The sequence below is a fragment of the Amia ocellicauda genome, chromosome 15, assembly GCF_036373705.1.
Source record: "Amia ocellicauda isolate fAmiCal2 chromosome 15, fAmiCal2.hap1, whole genome shotgun sequence".
NCBI lineage: Eukaryota > Metazoa > Chordata > Actinopteri > Amiiformes > Amiidae > Amia > Amia ocellicauda.
In genome coordinates this window covers 9,488,279-9,507,550 of record NC_089864.1, presented here as the reverse complement: position 1 = coordinate 9,507,550, position 19,272 = coordinate 9,488,279, and the positions used below count along the sequence as shown (strand labels likewise).

General features: G+C 38.5%; 1 protein-coding gene across 6 annotated transcripts in view; it reads right to left on the bottom strand.

Annotated features, from left to right (window-relative positions):
• The window catches only part of LOC136771338 (dedicator of cytokinesis protein 4), a 96,858-nt gene that overhangs the window by 59,866 nt on the left and 17,720 nt on the right, over positions 1–19,272 (bottom strand). For all 6 annotated transcript variants that reach the window (XM_066723571.1, XM_066723575.1, XM_066723572.1 and 3 more), the window contains exons 2-7: positions 8,383–8,466; positions 5,051–5,091; positions 4,789–4,844; positions 4,151–4,247; positions 3,373–3,521; positions 1,801–1,885 (exon numbers count right to left, since the gene is read on the bottom strand). In XM_066723571.1, the coding sequence (XP_066579668.1) occupies positions 1,801–1,885; positions 3,373–3,521; positions 4,151–4,247; positions 4,789–4,844; positions 5,051–5,091; positions 8,383–8,466 (512 nt within the window). The remainder of the gene's footprint in view (positions 1–1,800; positions 1,886–3,372; positions 3,522–4,150; positions 4,248–4,788; positions 4,845–5,050; positions 5,092–8,382; positions 8,467–19,272) is intronic.

The window sequence follows — 19,272 nt, the reverse complement described above, 5'->3', positions numbered from 1 at the left end:
TCCTTCGTAACTGTAAAGAATACACAAGAAAACAAGTGAATATAATATTTAATATAAGAGAAGACAATTCATACAGTGAGGGAACAAAGTATTTGATGCCCTGCTGAATTTGTACGTTTGCCCACTGACAAAGAAATGATCAGTCTATAATTTTAATGGTAGGTGTATTTTAACAGTGAGAGACAGAATAACAACAAAAAAAATCAAGAAAAACGCATTTCAAAAAAGTTATACATTGATTTGCATGTTAATAAGGGAAATAAGTATTTGACCCCTTCGACTTAGTACTTGGTGGCAAAACCCTTGTTGGCAATCACAGAGGTCAGACGTTTCTTGTAGTTGGCCACCAGGTTTGCACACATCTCAGGAGGGATTTTGTCCCACTCCTCTTTGCAGATCCTCTCCAAGTCATTAAGGTTTCGAGGCTGACGTTTGGCAACTCGAACCTTCAGCTCCCTCCACAGATTTTCTATGAGATTAAGGTCTGGAGACTGGCTAGGCCACTCCAGGACATTAATGTGCTTCTTCTTGAGCCACTCCTTTGTTGCCTTGGCTGTGTGTTTTGGGTCATTGTCATGCTGGAATACCCATCCACGACCCACTTTCAATGCCCTGGCTGAGGGAAGGAGGTTCTCACCCAAGATTTGACGGTACATCGGTCCATCGTCCCTTTGATGTGGTGCAGTTGTCCTGTCCCCTTAGCATCATTTAGATGTTCATTGGCAAACTTCAGACGGGCCTCTACATGTGCTTTCTTGATCGGGGGGACCTTGCGGGCGCTGCAGGATTTCAGTCCTTCACGGCGTAGTGTGTTACCAATTGTTTTCTTGGTGACTATGGTCCCAGCTGCCTTGAGATCATTAACAAGATCCTCCTGTGTAGTTCTGGGCTGATTTCTCACCGTTCTCATGATCATTGAAACTCCATGAGGTGAGATCTTGCATGGAGCCCCAGACCGAGGGAGACTGACAGTTATTTTGTGTTTCTTCCATTTGCGAATAATCGCACCAACTGTTGTCACCTTCTCACCAAGCTGCTTGGCGATGGTCTTGTAGCCCATTCCAGCCTTGTGTAGGTCTACAATCTTGTCCCGGACATCCTTGGACAGCTCTTTGGTCTTGGCCATGGTGGAGAGTTTGGAATCTGATTGATTGATTGCTTCTGTGGACAGGTGTCTTTTACACAGGTAACGAGCTGAGATTAGGAGCACTCCCTTTAAGAGAGTGCTCCTAATATCAGCTCGTTACCTGTATAAAAGACACCTGGGAGCCAGAAATCTTGCTGATTGATAGGGGATCAAATACTTATTTCCCTCATTAACATGCAAATCAATTTATAACTTTTTTGAAATGCGTTTTTCTGGATTTTTTTGTTGTTATTCTGTCTCTCACTGCTAAAATGCACCTACCATTAAAATTATAGACTGATCATTTCTTTGTCAGTGGGCAAACGTACAAAATCAGCAGGGGATCAAATAATTTTTTCCTCGCTGTATCTTTTATTATATTGCTACGGTATCTGCATTTTGTTTTAATTGAGTCACATTTGATGTAAAATCATGATAGTTTGGTTTTCTTTTGTTGGTTTTGTCCTTTTCTGTTTTGTATGTGCGAAAAGAGTTTGCATGGCAGCACGATCCAAACCCTCTTTCTTATTCAAGAGAAGGAGAAGTGTTTCAACTATACAAACAAGAAAAACATGTCGTTCTAAATTAGGCGAGTGCAGCAGTTACCATGGTAATAAGCAATCCAGAAATCATATTACAAGCTGGCAGGAGGAGATAATGCAAACTCTACCTACCAGTTTATACAGCTCTGTAACGCTGATTTCATCTGGGTCTACCATGCTGAACTCTTTCCTTGGGACAAGATCCAAGCACAGCTGTCTACAAGAAGCAAATACGTATTATTTACGTAATTGAGGAAAAAAAAAAATATATATATATATATATATATATATATATATTGAAATGATCAATGAAGACAGATAAGATAACAGATCAAACAAATCCAATAATACAATATGAACATTTCTAGATTATTCCAATTATAAATTGAACGTTTTCTACATTACAAATCCTTTCAACAATCGAAGGAATTATCCGAAAGCTACAGTTTAAACCCCATTCATGTGTGAACTCGGCTTTCCCTCTCTGGATTTACTGTTCCAAGTTTAATATTAGTATAAATGGTCGTTGCAAATGGTAAAGACCGTATTGAATGTGGGTCTGAAGCTAACAGCCAACACTGGCTGGATGGAGACTGATACGATTTTATAACATTGTAATAGAGTAGTAATAGGGCTTATCAGATTGGTTGAAAGACTAAAGTGGCAGATGGGCCTGATGACTTCCTGCTACATAGTCCAAATGAAAGCTAGCTTCACTCGTTTTTCCCCACAGACCCCTGGCACCAAAAATACCAAATCCAGTACTGCTCCTTTGTGTGCCAGTCTAGACAATGAGGCTCTGGACTCATGACTGGAAGGTTGTGGGTTAAAATCCCTGGTGGTGCAGTGCTGTTGTACCCTTGAGCAAGATACTTCACTTAGATTGCTCCAGTAAAATGCCCAGCTGTATAAATGGGTACAAATGTAAGTTGCCCTGGATAAGAGCATCAGCTAAATGACAAAAATAGTGAACTACTGTAATCTAGACTTCCCGTTTTCTCACTCAACCCAAATGGAGGACGTCTTTGGTTTGTGTTTCTACAACCACTCAATTACCTGATGGCACAATTAATTAAGCTTCCAACTAACCCGTTTAAAAAAAAAAAAAATGTCTGAATGTTTATCACAAAAAAAGTGTTCAAATGCAATGTAATATTTGTCCTTAAATCGACCACAGAAAATACGCTACTAACTTCATAGTGTCATTACGGAATTGTTAAATTATATTGTCACCACAATTCCTCAGCCCACACGAGCCAACTGGTTGCTGGATTCACCTGTTTATTTATATGCAGAGTGAGACTAATGATTGACTGCATGGCAGAAGTTTTTGAAGATGTAGCGAGAAATGCATTAGAAGCTGCAGTACTTAACCTTTCATATTTTATAGACGAAGAAGAGGAAAGAAATAATAAATGAAAGCGTGTTGGGCTTTTGAAGAAAAGAAAAAAAAAATCATTAGGGACTGCACAGAATATCAAAGATTTAGTGAACCTGGTGTCTGTAAAGAGCGCTCCTGACATTAAAGAATCTGCGAAGGACTGACTTCAGTGAAATGTCTGCATAATATTAACAGAAGCCTGCAACGCACAAGATGTGCTAAAGTGAAGATTAATCTGATTCTGGGTTAAGGCTGCCTTGGGGCTGAAGACTATTTTTTGTGTACGTTATTTAAACAGCCAGGCGATCGGGCGTCTTACTCACTCGTTTCCCCAGTCGAGCCGTGCGGTGATGTGCTGCTTCACATCTTTCATTCGGTCATGAGTCAGGTGGCCCACAAGAACTTGCCTGCGCAGGTCTAATATCTCATTCATTACATGCCACAACCGGTGGAACAAGTCCCCCTCGTTTTTCTGTAAACCAAGATGAAAATGCAGTTTCATGTGATATATAAGGGGCACAAAAACATTAAAGCAATCTTAGCAAAATTCTGTATAATAAGACACATAATTTTTCACTAAAACTGAAAGAAAAGCATTGCAATATTAGAAAGAGACCACGAAACCGTTTGCAGAGACTGTACTGAATGGATTAGGTTTTGGATGCTGTTGGTATTTTGGCACAGCGCACATGAGATTGTTCTAGACATTTGCAAAGAGAAAGCCAGAGAGAATCTCTCATTTCATCCCCCATAAATGCCCACACGACCCAAGAGAAACAGAACAGGTCACGTCTTTGCAGCAGATTTAAACAACAATGCTAATGTGATTTAATTTGATTCGGTGTATTCTTTCATAGGGGTACAAGGTAATTCAGTTAAGCCATTGTATTACACGAAGCATGTCAGAATAGTAGTTTTCTTACACATTTATAACACACTGAAGTGGCAGGTGTATCGACACCCATAGAGTAATTTACCATTACAGCTGACTGTATTTAGTGTTTTGCCAAGTTTAGCACCATACTGTGATGGTTTAGAACCCATGACTTGATTCAAACTGAAGGATTTCCAGGTACTTAGTTGTGTGTAAATAATTTTTACCACATAAAGCTGCTTCCACATGGTGCCCCAGTCCCTCAGAGTTGATGTCATCTCAGTGATAACCGAATCCTCTGTAGGAATGACTGTTTCAAATTGCCTACAGTGCGAAATTACACACAGAACATCAGTTCTCATATTTCAAAATAATGGACAATACTTCCCCCCACATACAGTAGTCCAGATACAGATGATAACAATATTCAGTGAAGGATATTTCTAGTTTTAAAATGTAATACAATAAATTATCGATTCATATTAGTCAAAAAGAATGCAGCCAAACTGAACATGTGATACATTTTAAAATACACAGATTGAATTGCAATCCCCAAAAATAGTATAGATTTTTTAAATAATGTTTCTTAACTAATGTCTAAACATTCTGGAGAACATCTTAAAATACATTATAATGCAGTTTGCTCTTAATTAAATGTATATATTCATTGAGATTTTGACAGTTTCATACATCCTACATCTCTACATCTATTTATCTCAATTCACTACACAGATTTCCCTGTCTTACTACAGAATTTATATTATTTGCCCCAATATTTGCTTCATTGTACAGTCAATTATGAAAAACCTATTATTGTATTCAGATTATACAAAACAGAACTGACTGCCTGGGACACACTGCTTACCCTTTGTTCTTGATATTCGCATTTTTCAGGTGAATGTAGCTCAAGGGGAAAATTCCCTGAGAAAGAAAGAAATCACAATATAAAACCTTAAAACTGACCACATCAACATGTTTCTTCATGTGTAGCATATAAACCTTCTCCAAATATCTGTTACACATCACTTTATTGTATAAAGCAATGAATCACTGCTACTGTAGTATTTCACATGAAGATTTTTAATACGAAAAAAGCCAACTGAAAGATTCAATTCAACGTCACCTACCTTAGCATTTGGATTCTTAAGAACGAATCCTCTGTACCAGCCTACAGAAACAAAATGCATAGATCAGTGTTAGCAAAATAACCATCTTTAATATCCTTTCCATTGATTTGCGTATATGAGAAGGGGATTTATATCTATTTAATCTATTTAGAAGGCTTGAGACTCAAGATCTTTCCGCTTTTGTTCCCTGATTAACACATTAACAACCTATAAGAACATGCATGAAATTGTCCCTGGAAACACGCAACAAGATATTCAAAACCCTTAGCTGTATTTTTGCATTCAAGGTCACTTGGTTTATTTTAGACAAAGTAAACAAAGTAATTACATTGGCGTTTAGTTCAGAAATTGACTGGACCATCATTTACTAAAATATAACTTGAGTTAGCATAATGTGGTCATAACGGCCCAGTGAAAACCTTGGTGTGTAATATCAGACCGAACTCCTGAAACGCTGCTCATCATATCTGCGAGATGACTAAAGACAATTGCTGTCAAAACAGTTGTTATCAGACTCTTAATTGAATTTTCCTACACGTCGTATTCCACAATAATGTTTGGGCTCAGCGCTTCAAGGCTGAGAGCTGTGTGCATACTAGGATATTAAAGCACATCTGTTCATTGGGGTTGCTGCTTCTCTGCCGCAGCCAAGCCTTACTGCACTAATTAAAAATAAATTACATTAAACCCTTCTGTTTAAGAAGCAGAAAAGCCTGCACTGATGTGCAAATATTATTTTACAGGGCTCCACCCTGGCTACTTTCATATTTGTATTGTAAAGAGTACAGGTAGGTAGGGGATGCTTAGCTAAATAAGGAGAGTAGCAAATATCAGAGCTGCATTTCTTATGTAAGCAAATCCAAAAATAACACATGATGAATCCGTGAAAACAAAGCTGCTTGATATATCAAAGTATTGCTTTTGGAGGAAGGGGACTGTTGCCATTCTTCTTTGATATACCACATTACTGCAATCTTGTATTCTTTGCTTTCCAATTCATTTTAGAGGCAGCCCATACTTTGAGATGATCCTAACGTTGAAAAATGACAGATGTTTTCAAACATGATTTCTTAAATACATATCAATAAAAGTAAATCAAGTGGAATAATTTGTTGTTTTTTCCCTAATTCCCGAGACATGATACAGCATTTCTTTTGACTATTTCACTGTGAAACGAACGAGAAAATCTAACTGCTGAATTAAAATGGAGGCTTTGGAATTGAAATTGTGCCCAATGTTCAGGAAACTTCCAGCACAAAATGCATCTTGTGAAGAAGCACGCGTCTTTGCTCTGTTCCCTGCACATGAAATATGTCATTTATTAAATATAGAAAAGGAGCAATATAAAAATACAGATGGTAATGTATGGAAAGAGCAATTTATTCTATTCAACTAGGACCAATGATTTATAAATTTCAGTTCAACTGTCCATTTTCATGTCAGTTTTATTTCTGCTACTTTAAACAAATTTAACTTCCTGCCTCCAATAACTTATACAAATGCACAGATGTAAAGACATGCCCATAAAAAATACTCAAGGTTAATCTTGCATAATATATTTAATACACCATGTTTAAAACATTTTTTTTTCTTTTAAAGCATGTAATGTAATATTGATATATTGAGTTGATTAATCTCTTTAGAATCCCACTCTAGAATAACATGAGCAGTAACTAAAAGCATCATCAATAAATGGCATTTAAATATCTGTAAAACACAATGGCTGAACAGATCAACAGGGAAAATATATATTAATAAAAGGGTTATTTTTCATAATTCACATGTTTCAAACTGTAAAGAAGAAAAAAAACAAACAAAAAAAAAACAGGAATTTCCTAGGAAATACGCTTAGAAAGCCTGGAGAATATATTATTTTTGCTGCTGGCTAATATTGCTTTACAAGCGAACAGTTTCCTTAAAGCAATTGAATACAGGAGGAAAATGGAAGGTATTCAATGTATAATTTATTCCCAAACAAACATGCATTCACAGCACTCAGGCCAATTTAAAAGCAATACTGGTTCGATCAAATACCCTTCTCTGACACAAATCAACACTCGGTTATTTTCACCAGTAAGCTGACAATGCAGCTGGACTCCTTCTATTAGATTAAGGTATACAACTTGTGTACCCACAAAACTCAATACACTTGTGACACAGTGTTAAGATTAAAACAGTCTTAGTTTTAAAAGTTAATATAATACAATTTCTTCATATCTTTGCAACAATAGTAGACACTGCTGAAAGTGGTGAAGGCACAAAGTTTCAATGCAAAATAATCAGGCTTTCGTAGGTTTTGAGAACACTATGCAGCACTTTGGGACTATGGATGTCACTTGAGCTCTTAACCTCATTTGAGTACAAGCAAAATGGATCAAATTTTATGTATTTGTAATTTCCTTTGATATTTAATTTTGAATACTATACAACATGACAGGCATTTAAAGTTAAAGAGTCGCAGCAAACGCAGCATTGGGAGTTTTACACCCTAGCTACCAGGAAGGAAAACATTAGTAAGTTAAACAGAATGATAAATAAGTAAATATACAGAAGGAGACCTCTATAATGTAAACACAGCTTCTTGCAGTTTCACTCGACACTACATATATGTATACGATACACATATTGGCTACGAGGGAAGACAACTGTTAAAGAAATAGTAAATAAACACTAGAACAGACATGGGTTTATTACATATTTATATGAATGCATACATAATTTACAAACGGCTGGCATCCAGAAATTTGATTCATGGTGCCGTTGCTTAATGCCACAGATAACTTTTTCATGTGCACACATCGGTGGTTTGTCTATTTAGCTAAATTGCTACGCAAAACTAAAAAACTAATTACAGATGTGTTCTAAATCCATTTGACCAGCTTAATATAATTCCATGGACTTTGCACGCATCTTAGACTAGATTTTCATTGGACGAATGTATTGCAAATATTCCAACTTATTGGGAGGCTTTGCCAAGTCACTTCATATCAAATGTAAATGGAACTACTGCCCTCATTTTCTGGACACTCACACACACTTTCCAGAAGTGCAGGGTCTACTTTTCGATCTAACGTGCAAGTGCAGTGTTCTCTTCCAGTGCACAGGATAATGCAGATGGCAAGGGCACTGTAGGATCTGAGCTGACCAGCAGGGATCATTTTGGCCTGCAGGCTTGAGCTGCCTTGAGTTTCTCAGAGGAAAGCATGACATTGCAGGACAATAATTTGATCTGATTGGCTGATACACGCTGTTATAATAGACAACACGGGATTACCAGCTATTGCACAGTTAGACACCAAGGTTGGCAAAGACAGAAACAAAACAAAAAATACCTTCGCATTTCTCCAGAATCTGTACGGTGTCGCCAATCTCCAGTGACAAGCCATGTTGTACCGTCCCTCGAAAACTGGCCAGCACTGAAAAAACAAACAAGAGTACTTCAGTAATCTGGAACACTTATATTGGATATAATGAAGAAATCAATCAATTAGGATTATAGTTTAATCATTTATGATTATTATTATTAATTTTTTTCTATTGTGTGATTTTTTTATTTTACACTGCAAAAACTGGAAAAGTCCCACAAAACTCTTTTCATTCCGACCTTCGCTTATGTGCTGTGAAACTCAAACACACGTCTTAAAAGTAAATTGTCCATCAGTTCTACTAAGATAAATGAGTTTTCAATGTCGAAGGCTGATATTTTAAGCATGTATATGAATTACCCCAAAGGTTATTCTCTGTGCCATGAAGAGGCTACTATGCTCAGAAATGGCTCAAGCTAAATCCAAGTCTTTGATGAGCAATCTGGGCCCAGCTTATTGAAAGAGGTTTAGAGAAATCTTCCTCGATTAGAAAAGGCCAGTTTAAGCCCCCTGCCTCTAATAGCTCCGCCGCTGGGGAGAGAGGGCCGGACACCGCATGCATCTCCTCATTTACAAAAGTCGTTCTGCGAGAAGCTCTCCACAGCACTGCAAACACCACACTTTCTCCATGTCCACAAAATATGTTGTTAAGCTACATTTACATGACATGACATGTTGGTGCCAGACTGTGAAATACTCAGATATACTCAGATATACTCAATCTGCTCAGTTACTGGGATTTTCACGCACAACCATTTCTAGGGTTTACAAAGAATGGTGTGAAAAGGGAAAAACATCCAGTATGTGGCAGTCCTGTGGGCGAAAATGCCTTGTTGATGCTAGAGGTCAGAGGAGAATGGGCCGACTGATTCAAGCTGATAGAAGAGCAACTTTGACTGAAATAACCACTCGTTACAACCGAGGTATGCAGCAAAGCATTTGTGAAGCCACAACACGTACAACCTTGAGGCGGATGGGCTACAACAGCAGAAGACCCCACCGGGTACCACTCATCTCCACTACAAATAGGAAAAAGAGGCTACAATTTGCACAAGCTCACCAAAATTGGACAGTTGAAGACTGGAAAAATGTTGCCTGGTCTGATGAGTCTCGATTTCTGTTGAGACATTCAGATGGTAGAGTCAGAATTTGGCGTAAACAGAATGAGAACATGGATCCATCATGCCTTGTTACCACTGTGCAGGCTGGTGGTGGTGGTGTAATGGTGTGGGGGATGTTTTCTTGGCACACTTTAGGCCCCTTAGTGCCAATTGGGCATTGTTTAAATGCCACGGCCTACCTGAGCATTGTTTCTGACCATGTCCATCCCTTTATGACCACCATGTACCCATCCTCTGATGGCTACTTCCAGCAGGATAATGCACCATGTCACAAAGGTCGAATCATTTCAAATTGGTTTCTTGAACATGACAATGAGTTCACTGTACTAAACTGGCCCCCACAGTCACCAGATCTCAACCCAATAGAGCATCTTTGGGATGTGGTGGAACGGGAGCTTCGTGCCCTGGATGTGCATCCCACAAATCTCCATCAACTGCAAGATGCTATCCTATCAATATGGGCCAACATTTCTAAAGAATGCTTTCAGCACCTTGTTGAATCAATGCCACGTAGAATTAAGGCAGTTCTGAAGGCGAAAGGGGGTCAAACACAGTATTAGTATGGTGTTCCTAATAATCCTTTAGGTGAGTGTACAGTGTGTGAATGCCTGTGCATGTATTTTTTTTTTCCCTCTGAAAATATTTCAAATTGCTGATTCATTATGGCAAACATGTTCTGCCACATTCAGGTTTTTAAAAAATAAATCCACAAATATAAAACAAACATCTGGAAAGTAACACCATAGATCTAGAGCTTTACATATTACATAATGATTGATCTGTCCTCATCTGAAATGTGCCAGGTCAGAAAATGATATTGAGGGAGCAGACGCTGTACAGCTACCTCCCGTGTAGCCACTGTAATCATATTAAAATGTATAACAATCAACTACAGGTCTTACAGCTTTTTAAATTAGATTATTTGACTTCACGATTTAAAACACGCACACAAAGAAATGTGCTTTGCATAAAATAATGGTTTCAAAATGAGCCCATTTACAGCTGTTGTATATGAGATTATGCAGCATGAAGTTAATTTTTACTTCATTCAAATCCTTCCTGGGAATCCACATCACAGCTGTTGTCTGTCTGCAAATGATAGTGGCGTTCTTCCAACGATTCTGGCACTTAAAAGGTGTTACATTCTACAGGGAATTTGGTTTAGTTTTTTCTTCTTTTGCTCATTTCTCAAGGGGGAGCTTACAGACACACGCACACACACAAATTATTTCTGCTCGTCGTTTTTTCTATGTAAAGTAGGATAGTTTGTTTCTGACAGAAGTGGGTGTAGCACATCTTTCCAATGCACTAGAGCGGCCATGATTGACCATTCTTGACCCAATGTGACAAACCGACCTGCTTCCTGTGTCTCAGTGTGGCAAAGATGATGTGCCATTATGTAATGTTTGAGGAAAGGAAAAACAGTGGCATGGCAAAATGCCTCCTTGTGCTGCTTTTCAAATGCCTTTGGAAACAAACATGCCAAGCCACATCTAACGGCTGAGAAAACTGCCATGTTCAAACAACCATTACTTAGTTAACACAAGCAGGTATTTGAATACCTCAGGCAAAAAACATTAAACCACCCAAACTTGGCTTTATCTTGTCAAACCTATACAGTTCAAGATCCATACTGTACCATAGATGCATTGCAATGTTCTTTTAATTAAAAACCAAGGAAAGGGTTAAAGTATTATGTCCAAATCACTGCATTGTTTACAGCTAATTTATGTAGCAGTACACTAACATTTTGAAGAAGAACTAAACCTAATTCATAGAAGTAAACCTATCCATGGAAACTGCTGATCACTTCAGCTTGAGGCAGTTTCAGATCATGTAGGCTTATCCATCAATCCATCCATCCATTTCCATTTACCACCTGAAAGGGAGAGGAACTACTTCATTTACAAATTCTCAGGGTTTTCCAAGAGTTTACCAGTTGCTAACAATGGAGAATCTAACACACAGTGCAACTCTTTGCACTTCATGAAGGTTAACTCCTGCTTAGGACTGCAGTAGACCGATACGGATCAGTTTTCTGATGCAATGACATTTGGTTGATCACCTATATGCTTAACTTGTCCTACTTATAGTAAACACAATTGTTAACATTGAGGCTTATGCTGGGAAAGAGACAAGGACAGATCTGTACACAACGTCAGAAGACTGCCGCACTCGTGCCGAAATTCTCAGTGTTCCCATGACGTTTGCAGAGCAGGAATATGTCAGTCTGTCTGGGGTTTTTACACAGTGCGTCACTGCAGTCTGCTTAACAGAAATAGACTATTTCTGCTGGGCTGGCAAAACAATTTATATCCGAATTACAACATAAAATTATATTTCGTGCACCTTCATGTAGGAAATAATGCTGTAAGGAGAAGTGATTTAAGGAACAATAAAGCCAACTAATAGTCACACATTATTTAAGTATTTAAGATTACATCTTTCCTGATTTGCAGCTTTTACCGGAAAAAGTGCTTGGTCACATCACTGGAAGTTTAAGTTAGCTACTTATAGTTTATGCCTTTGATGAAAGGATTGTAGGGGCTGAAGTAAAATTCCAAGCGCTGCCCTTGTGGAAGTAACCTGACCTTGGTGCCCACGAGATGCCACAACCTGCTTATTGCTTGGGTTTTACACTTCTTAATAATGATAAAGGTATAAATGGCAACACCAGTATTCAGGAGCACTGGCAAAAGTTTACTGTAGACAGGGGCATGATTAAACCTGATGCTCACAATTATTTCTTCAAGAAAAAGCAATAATATTAATCTATGCACTGATCACTTTTTTATGGCCTATACTGTATCGCCTCCCATAAGAATGACTCTTAACTAAGACAAACACTAGGGACATTCTAGAATGGACTAGAATGTGTAAGTTAAGAGTTTTCAAGCTCAGTTTATCAATGTCAACAGGGTCAGAAATATGATTCTCAGCCTGTTATGGAGAGAATCAGCAGCACGGTTTCATTTCTGTTGTGACAGCCAACCAACACTGGGGCTGCATCACACAAACATGCATAATTCATGGTACCATTAATATGCAAATGCACAGCAGTTGACGGGGGGTCTATTGACCACACTGCCAAATAAATATGAATTATTCATGCGAAGGAGTGCATTTTGGACTGTTGCCACATATTCCAAAATGTACGAAAGCTTATAAATAATGGAATGAACGGAAACAGTTATAAAAAGTGAAGTTTTAAGAACAGCCAATCAACTGCAACTGATACTAGAAATATGCCGGTAATTATAGGAGTCTGCTGCTTTCAACTGCAGTGCCTCTGCACCGAGGTTTTCACTCTGCAAAACCATCCAAGCCTGACATTTACGATAGATCATAAAAACAAAAAATCCATCAGGCCTAACCTTTGATGTATGATGTTCATTCATTCACTTTCACTTAATATACTTTGGTCAGATTTAGTCTGAGTAGACCCAAATCAAGAGCACAGAAATAGAAATAAAACAAACTAATGTATTAATTCATTCATATTTCACAGTGAAATTAATATTACATCTGAAAAAATGGGAATGGGATAGCCAACCACAATGCTAGAAGTTACAAAAGATCTCCCCAGACATTATATTAAATACAGAAACAAATAGTTGCTAAAATAATGTGTTTTTTGTGCATTTCTCTTTTTTGCAGTGGCCTTATGACTGTCACAGGGGATGCTCTCTTTTGAGACCAACAATTGTAGTTGCTATACCGAATTTAGTAAGACTCGTGGCTAAAAAGTGACAAATTCAACTCCCCCATCTCTGCTCGAGCTTGCATGTAAGCATGCGTGACACAATATGGCCGAACTCCATGCCTCCGCGGTGCTCTCCCTGCTCTGCGTGCTAGAGGGATATTCCAGCCACCGTCAAACAAACCCTTGCAGACATTTACAAATACAAGTATGACAATTCCCTTTCTGAGGATAATCTCATTACGTGAATAGGTGGCAACTGCTATTTTTCTTTCCCTCCAAATCAAACCGATGCCGTTCCCAGCTGCTCATGTTTGGCCAAGAGACGACAGCTTTATTTGCACTGAGAGCACCAGCTAGGTATAATTTTCCCCCAGGATTCATTGTGTAGGTCTCATGCCCCTGAACTTGCACATGATGAACACAGTGATTAAATAGTACCACACATCTTATTATAGAGGTTTAATGCTCTGCTTCTATATGAAGATGGATGAAGTATCAGGCAAAATAAGCTTGAAAATTTCTAATAAACTCCCAACTGAAGTGAATTAATGGAAGTATTTACGAAGTTTATCATGTGGAAGGAGGGTTACTTTAAAGCAAACGTAAGGATACCAGAATCATAATTAGGGAGAATTCTGTATTATCCAGTTAAACTATTTGTTCATTGAAAACAAGTGTGTTTTTTTGTTTCTGTAGAGCAATCCTTTGTTTCTTATAAGCAATATCTGGACCAGCGATGTAGGGTACCTTGCAGTCTCTGAGCACACAATTTCTTTCACATCAAGGAGTAGCAGATTAAGGAAAACCAACACAAATAAACACTGGTCTCTGCCGTAGTGTTAGTCTTGACATGTTTTGTAATGAACTTCACTCAAAATGGCAGCACATGCTAGGATAACACATTTAGTTGTTTCCCGCAGAGGTTAAAAAGAACATTTGACGTGGGCTAAAAGCAATCGGCGGATTTGCTGAAACAATTTACTCTGGAAAGGACAAGGCATTCATCACTGCAGCAGGAATTCATACCGAAATATTCAGAGCTGGTCAAGATTAACATCCAAGCAAGTGTCTCAATGCATCAATCAGGCGAATAAAAACATTCTACATGAATGGAAATAGTGACACGTTCTTAATTCAGGTGAGCAATTTTCACCTCTGGCACATTTTAACAGATCAGGTTTTGTGTTAAATGCACTTTATTCTTGGTGGGAAAAAAATCATTCTAGAGTATTGTCAGCATAGTGCGCCTCTTTTCCAGGAACACAAAAGGTAACTAGCGGTCTTGTGGTTTGAGAATTTACCAACTTGGTCAGATAGCAGTGGATCTGTAGGCTGAGCCTCTAGAAGGACAAGCAAAGATTTGACATTCCCAACCTTACCTCATTTCACACAAAGCTAACAGTCCGGCAATTGTACTTCATTGCCAGTTTATATATGGGGCTACTGGGGGGGGTTATTACTCTTATAGCACAGTGTATACATACACCCTTCTCGACCCCCATTAATGACTGATGGAAGCTTTTCAGTCTTACAAGGGTTTTCAGAAAACCATGTCTTTATTTTTACATAATTTTGCATTCTGCCATAAAACAAGTTCTAAAACTGAGGGGATGGAGAGACAGTTTTGAGTGTCACACTGTCCATAATGCAACAGATGGCACTGAAACTAAGAAGGGAAGGAACTTGGATACTCATCGCTGCCAGCTTTTCTTCCTATGAACCACAACCACTCACTTCCTGCATTACGAATGTATCATTCATTTTCAAATGTATACTAGTTTAAAGGGAGCATAACGGATTTTGTGATATATATTATATAAAGCAACTCGGAACAACACACAAGCTAGCACCTCAAAGATTTCCTCTTCTTTATTTGAGGTTTAATACAAACTTTAAAGTCTGTGAAGCGCTGAAATTAACTATGCTCTGTGCAGATCCCCAGCTTGGCAGCCGCTGCTGTTTGTCTTTGACTTTAACGTTTGCAGCCATTCAGTCTTCAAGTGCATCCTAGGAAACTAAGCGAGTCCTGCATTCAGGCCCGTCATTACGTGCCCGGTCTCTCCCCAAGAACAGGGCATTATGCTACATTTTTAAAATGCAGAACTCCTTGTGTTACTTCAAACCCAAGTTATATCAGGGCATGGTGTGGAAAGAAAACAATCATATGACACTTGCTATTTTGGTGCATCTTAAGAAGTGACAGTCTTCCTGTTTTAGTCATCACCCATAATATCCCAAATTATAAGTGGTAATCCTTATCAATTGTCTGCTTATCAAACATCACAGTGCAGAAATCACGGTTCAAAAATAAAAATAAACATGTAGGTGATCGTTTTATTATTATTTGCATTTCTTGGGGTATGCAGTTCATTTTGATATCCTGTTTAAACAGAATATCTTCCATTAAAAAGAAAAAGGAAAAATAGGGCTGTGGAGGAGCATCACTACAATTGTGTTGTACAAGTCTCATTGGACTACAACAGTGTGAGGTCCAATGGGAATGAAAGCGTTAGAATCCATCAATATGAAAAATTGATATATATCATTCATTCAAGGGGATTTGAGGAACAAATTAAAATGGTGACGAATGCATTTTAAATGGGAATCGGATAACCTACTCTTCTGTAGTGGGGGAAAGGAAAACCACACTGAAAATGAAGCAAATGAAAATAAAGGACTCCCGCCAGATTAAACATACGAATATAGGTCAGACATTCTAATCAGTACCCTGAAGAGAACGCGTTCCATCTGTGTTGGTCATTTCGAATCCTAATCTGTTCCTGTTGCATTTCTCTGTGTGGGGCACCTCTGTGATTCCCAACGCCACGGATACATTTCCTTTTTATATTTGTATGCTGATATCATTCTTGAAAGCATGTATCTTGGCACCCCGAGGCGTTTCCAATCCTGTGCAACTTGCATTTACACGATAAAGGATCTCGGGGAGAATTCCGGTTGGCAGTGTTGGAGGGATAAAGACTCCAAAGTCACTTTGAGAGAGAGGAAGGTAGCAGACATAATTGTAAGAAATATGACAGCAGTAAGTTCTCCCATTATTTTATTCCTTCAGAACTGTGCATGGTATAAGAAAAGGTATAGAGAATGAAAATATGGCAAAGGAGATGTAAAATGTGGGGGACCGGGGGATTTTTACAGATGCATGAATAAACAACATCAATAAATAACTGAGTTGGGAAACTGTGCCTGTAGTACTTTGTATCACCTGCCACTTAGATACAATATTTATTGTATATATTTTAGAAATTTCCAACAGCACCATTTGAAAAGGGAAAATAAAAACAAGGACAGAAATACTCTAGCCCAGAGAGCAGATTAGTTTGGTCAAGTGTTGTTCTTCTCCTGCAGGCACTGCGGATAAATACAATACTGTATGTAGTAAGATTTTAACCGCAAGACTCCAACAGTATGAATGAACTCCAGCCTATACTGCCAAGGTTACTGTACATTGCAATAACAAAATAAAATCTGCTGTACAATTTCTATGAATTGCACTACCTGTGCTGGTTTTGGAAGAAAAATAAATAATATTTTTCTATAACACATTGTTTTTCAGGCGTATCCATTTCTACAATAATGCAGAACTACTCATACTCCACAATTGTTAAGTTTTAGTTACATCTTTTGCTTTTGTTGTTGCAAACACACACCCCTTCAGTAAACAAAAAGCAATTTGTGTTCACATTATTTCCCAGGGAAATTCAGAAGAGTTGGGTTTAAGTCGCTTCCACATGGACTCTATTCCTGGCAGCACTCGGCTTTTCCAAAACATAAGGAACATCTGAGAGGACGGCATGTGGCAGATGATGAAACATCTTTTCATTTATTTTTTTCCATGGATGGCCTCCAGAATCTCCTGTGGAAGATGAGCCTTCGTTTTGTAGCAAATTAGGATAGGGCATGCATTATTTCTTTTACATTTGAAGAGTCTGTAACATGCCGTTGTTGGGCAGACTTGGCAACTGTACCATGTCTGGGTTTTGTGTGTAGGTGGTCATGTGCGCGTGTATATTTATAAAATGTGTAATCTTTGTGATATCTTTCTAATAAAAGGGGAAATAATGACATAAAGGAAGCCATTAAACTGTGGGGATGTACTGCAGATATTTACATTATTATCTCTTAGCTTTATCCAGTATTCTCACTTGCTGCAGTGATATAGTTATACTCAGTGCTCACTGGCTTGGAGGTATGATTCTGTGTTGTCATGAGCACTAAAATGAACTGTCAAATCTAAATTAGTCTGGCAAAACTGGAATTAACACTGTCCAATTTACTTACATACCCTGAGATCTAATGCCGATGGCCTACAACGTGAGCATGGGAGGCCTGTGAAGAAGCCTATGCCGAAACACAGAGAAGGCATGTACCAATCAGCACTGTGGAGACACGTTGCATTCGGGAGAGTTTGCATTAACTTAATGCATTGGAGAGCCTTCCCTAAGCTCCAGGAAGGCTCAGAGCGGTCGTTAAAAAGGACTATTTTAAACGGGGTATTAGGCACAGATGAATAACAATAAAACGAGATTAGCTCCTGCAGCAATAATGACCGTACACTCTCCCTCCACCTAATTTTTAACCTCAACTCAATTTGTGCAGTATTTATCACACGAGTCACGTGTGGCACTCTTATCAGAGTCCGCTCACACACGTCGATTCCTCAAACGTCCAGAGGATGCTCCTTTGAATGGAGACAAAGGGCACACAATGAGGTATAAAACCAGGAAATGCAGAGAAAGCCTAAACCAACACACCACAAACCAGTATAAAGAGACCTTTATCAAACTGGGCTCCACATTTCCTTAAGTCAGATTCCACAGACCTGTGTTTGTCTAAACTTATGCATCGGTTAGTGGTCTCTGTTTAAGCCCAGCAGTATCAGCGAGTTAGCCTGCAGCGAAACCCTCTCCACAACTGACAGAGAAACACGTAAGTGTTCCATATTGACAAGAGAATACACACAATTGTACAAGTTTATATGTGGAAGCAGCGGAAAGTAAAATGTCAGAATGCATTTACAACACAAGCGCCAGTTTTAATGAGCGCATCTGTTGTCACAGTAAAACACACTACAACAGTAAGTCGACAGTAGCTTTCCAGCTCCCTGCCCTACCGTATTATAACAGCCTAAGGCATGAAAAGCCCGGGGGGGGAAATAGGAAGTAAACAAGCGCTGAATAAAATGCCTAAAATAAAAGGTGGAGAAAGAGGGCCTGGAAAACACAGGAACTTGGTGTTTTGTTGGGTTTTCAGGGACAACAGGAAGAGCACATTCTGCAGCTCATTTATGTTGAAACCAGCAGAGGATTTCTGGACCCGAAGGGAACCATGGGAAAGAACTGTACAACATATTTAATAATTCATACATTATCTTTAATAAATCCATACATTAAAATAATTTAAAGTCATGCAAGTTGAATTATTTTAACTATTTGTGACAGATATCTGTACTGATAAATAAAATATTGATAGTTATACAACACTTTAATTTTGATGCATTATCTTGCTAAATTGACTCTTCATTCCACTTCAATGAGGGTCTGATTAAATGTGGGGGCTGTTGTATGTGGGTTAATTATACCAGGAACTGGCCATTTCAAAGCTAAATAAAGCTTCATTTACATGCAATACTGTTGGCACTCTTTATGTAAAACCATAATCCACTCAGGTGACAGTATGATTGTATAAGACAAAGCAGATGTTGAATATCACCCAGTGCGTCTTTCCCAAGTTCAGTGAAGTATGCAAGACCATATGGTAACTTCAGATTCTAACTCTTGAAAAATAATTAAAATGTGGAAGTGCTGGAGAGGAATAAGCCATTTTCATATTTAAAAAATATATAAAATACATACTAATAGTGCATTCAATCTTCACACTCATGTTTCCAATGACATGCGATCCCTCCTCGGGAACGGTACACTCATTTGCCCTGTACTTGAACATGCAAACTAAACCTCCTAAAGCAATGCCTTGGAGTCATTGCTTAATCTGATTACCACCATCATTGTTTCA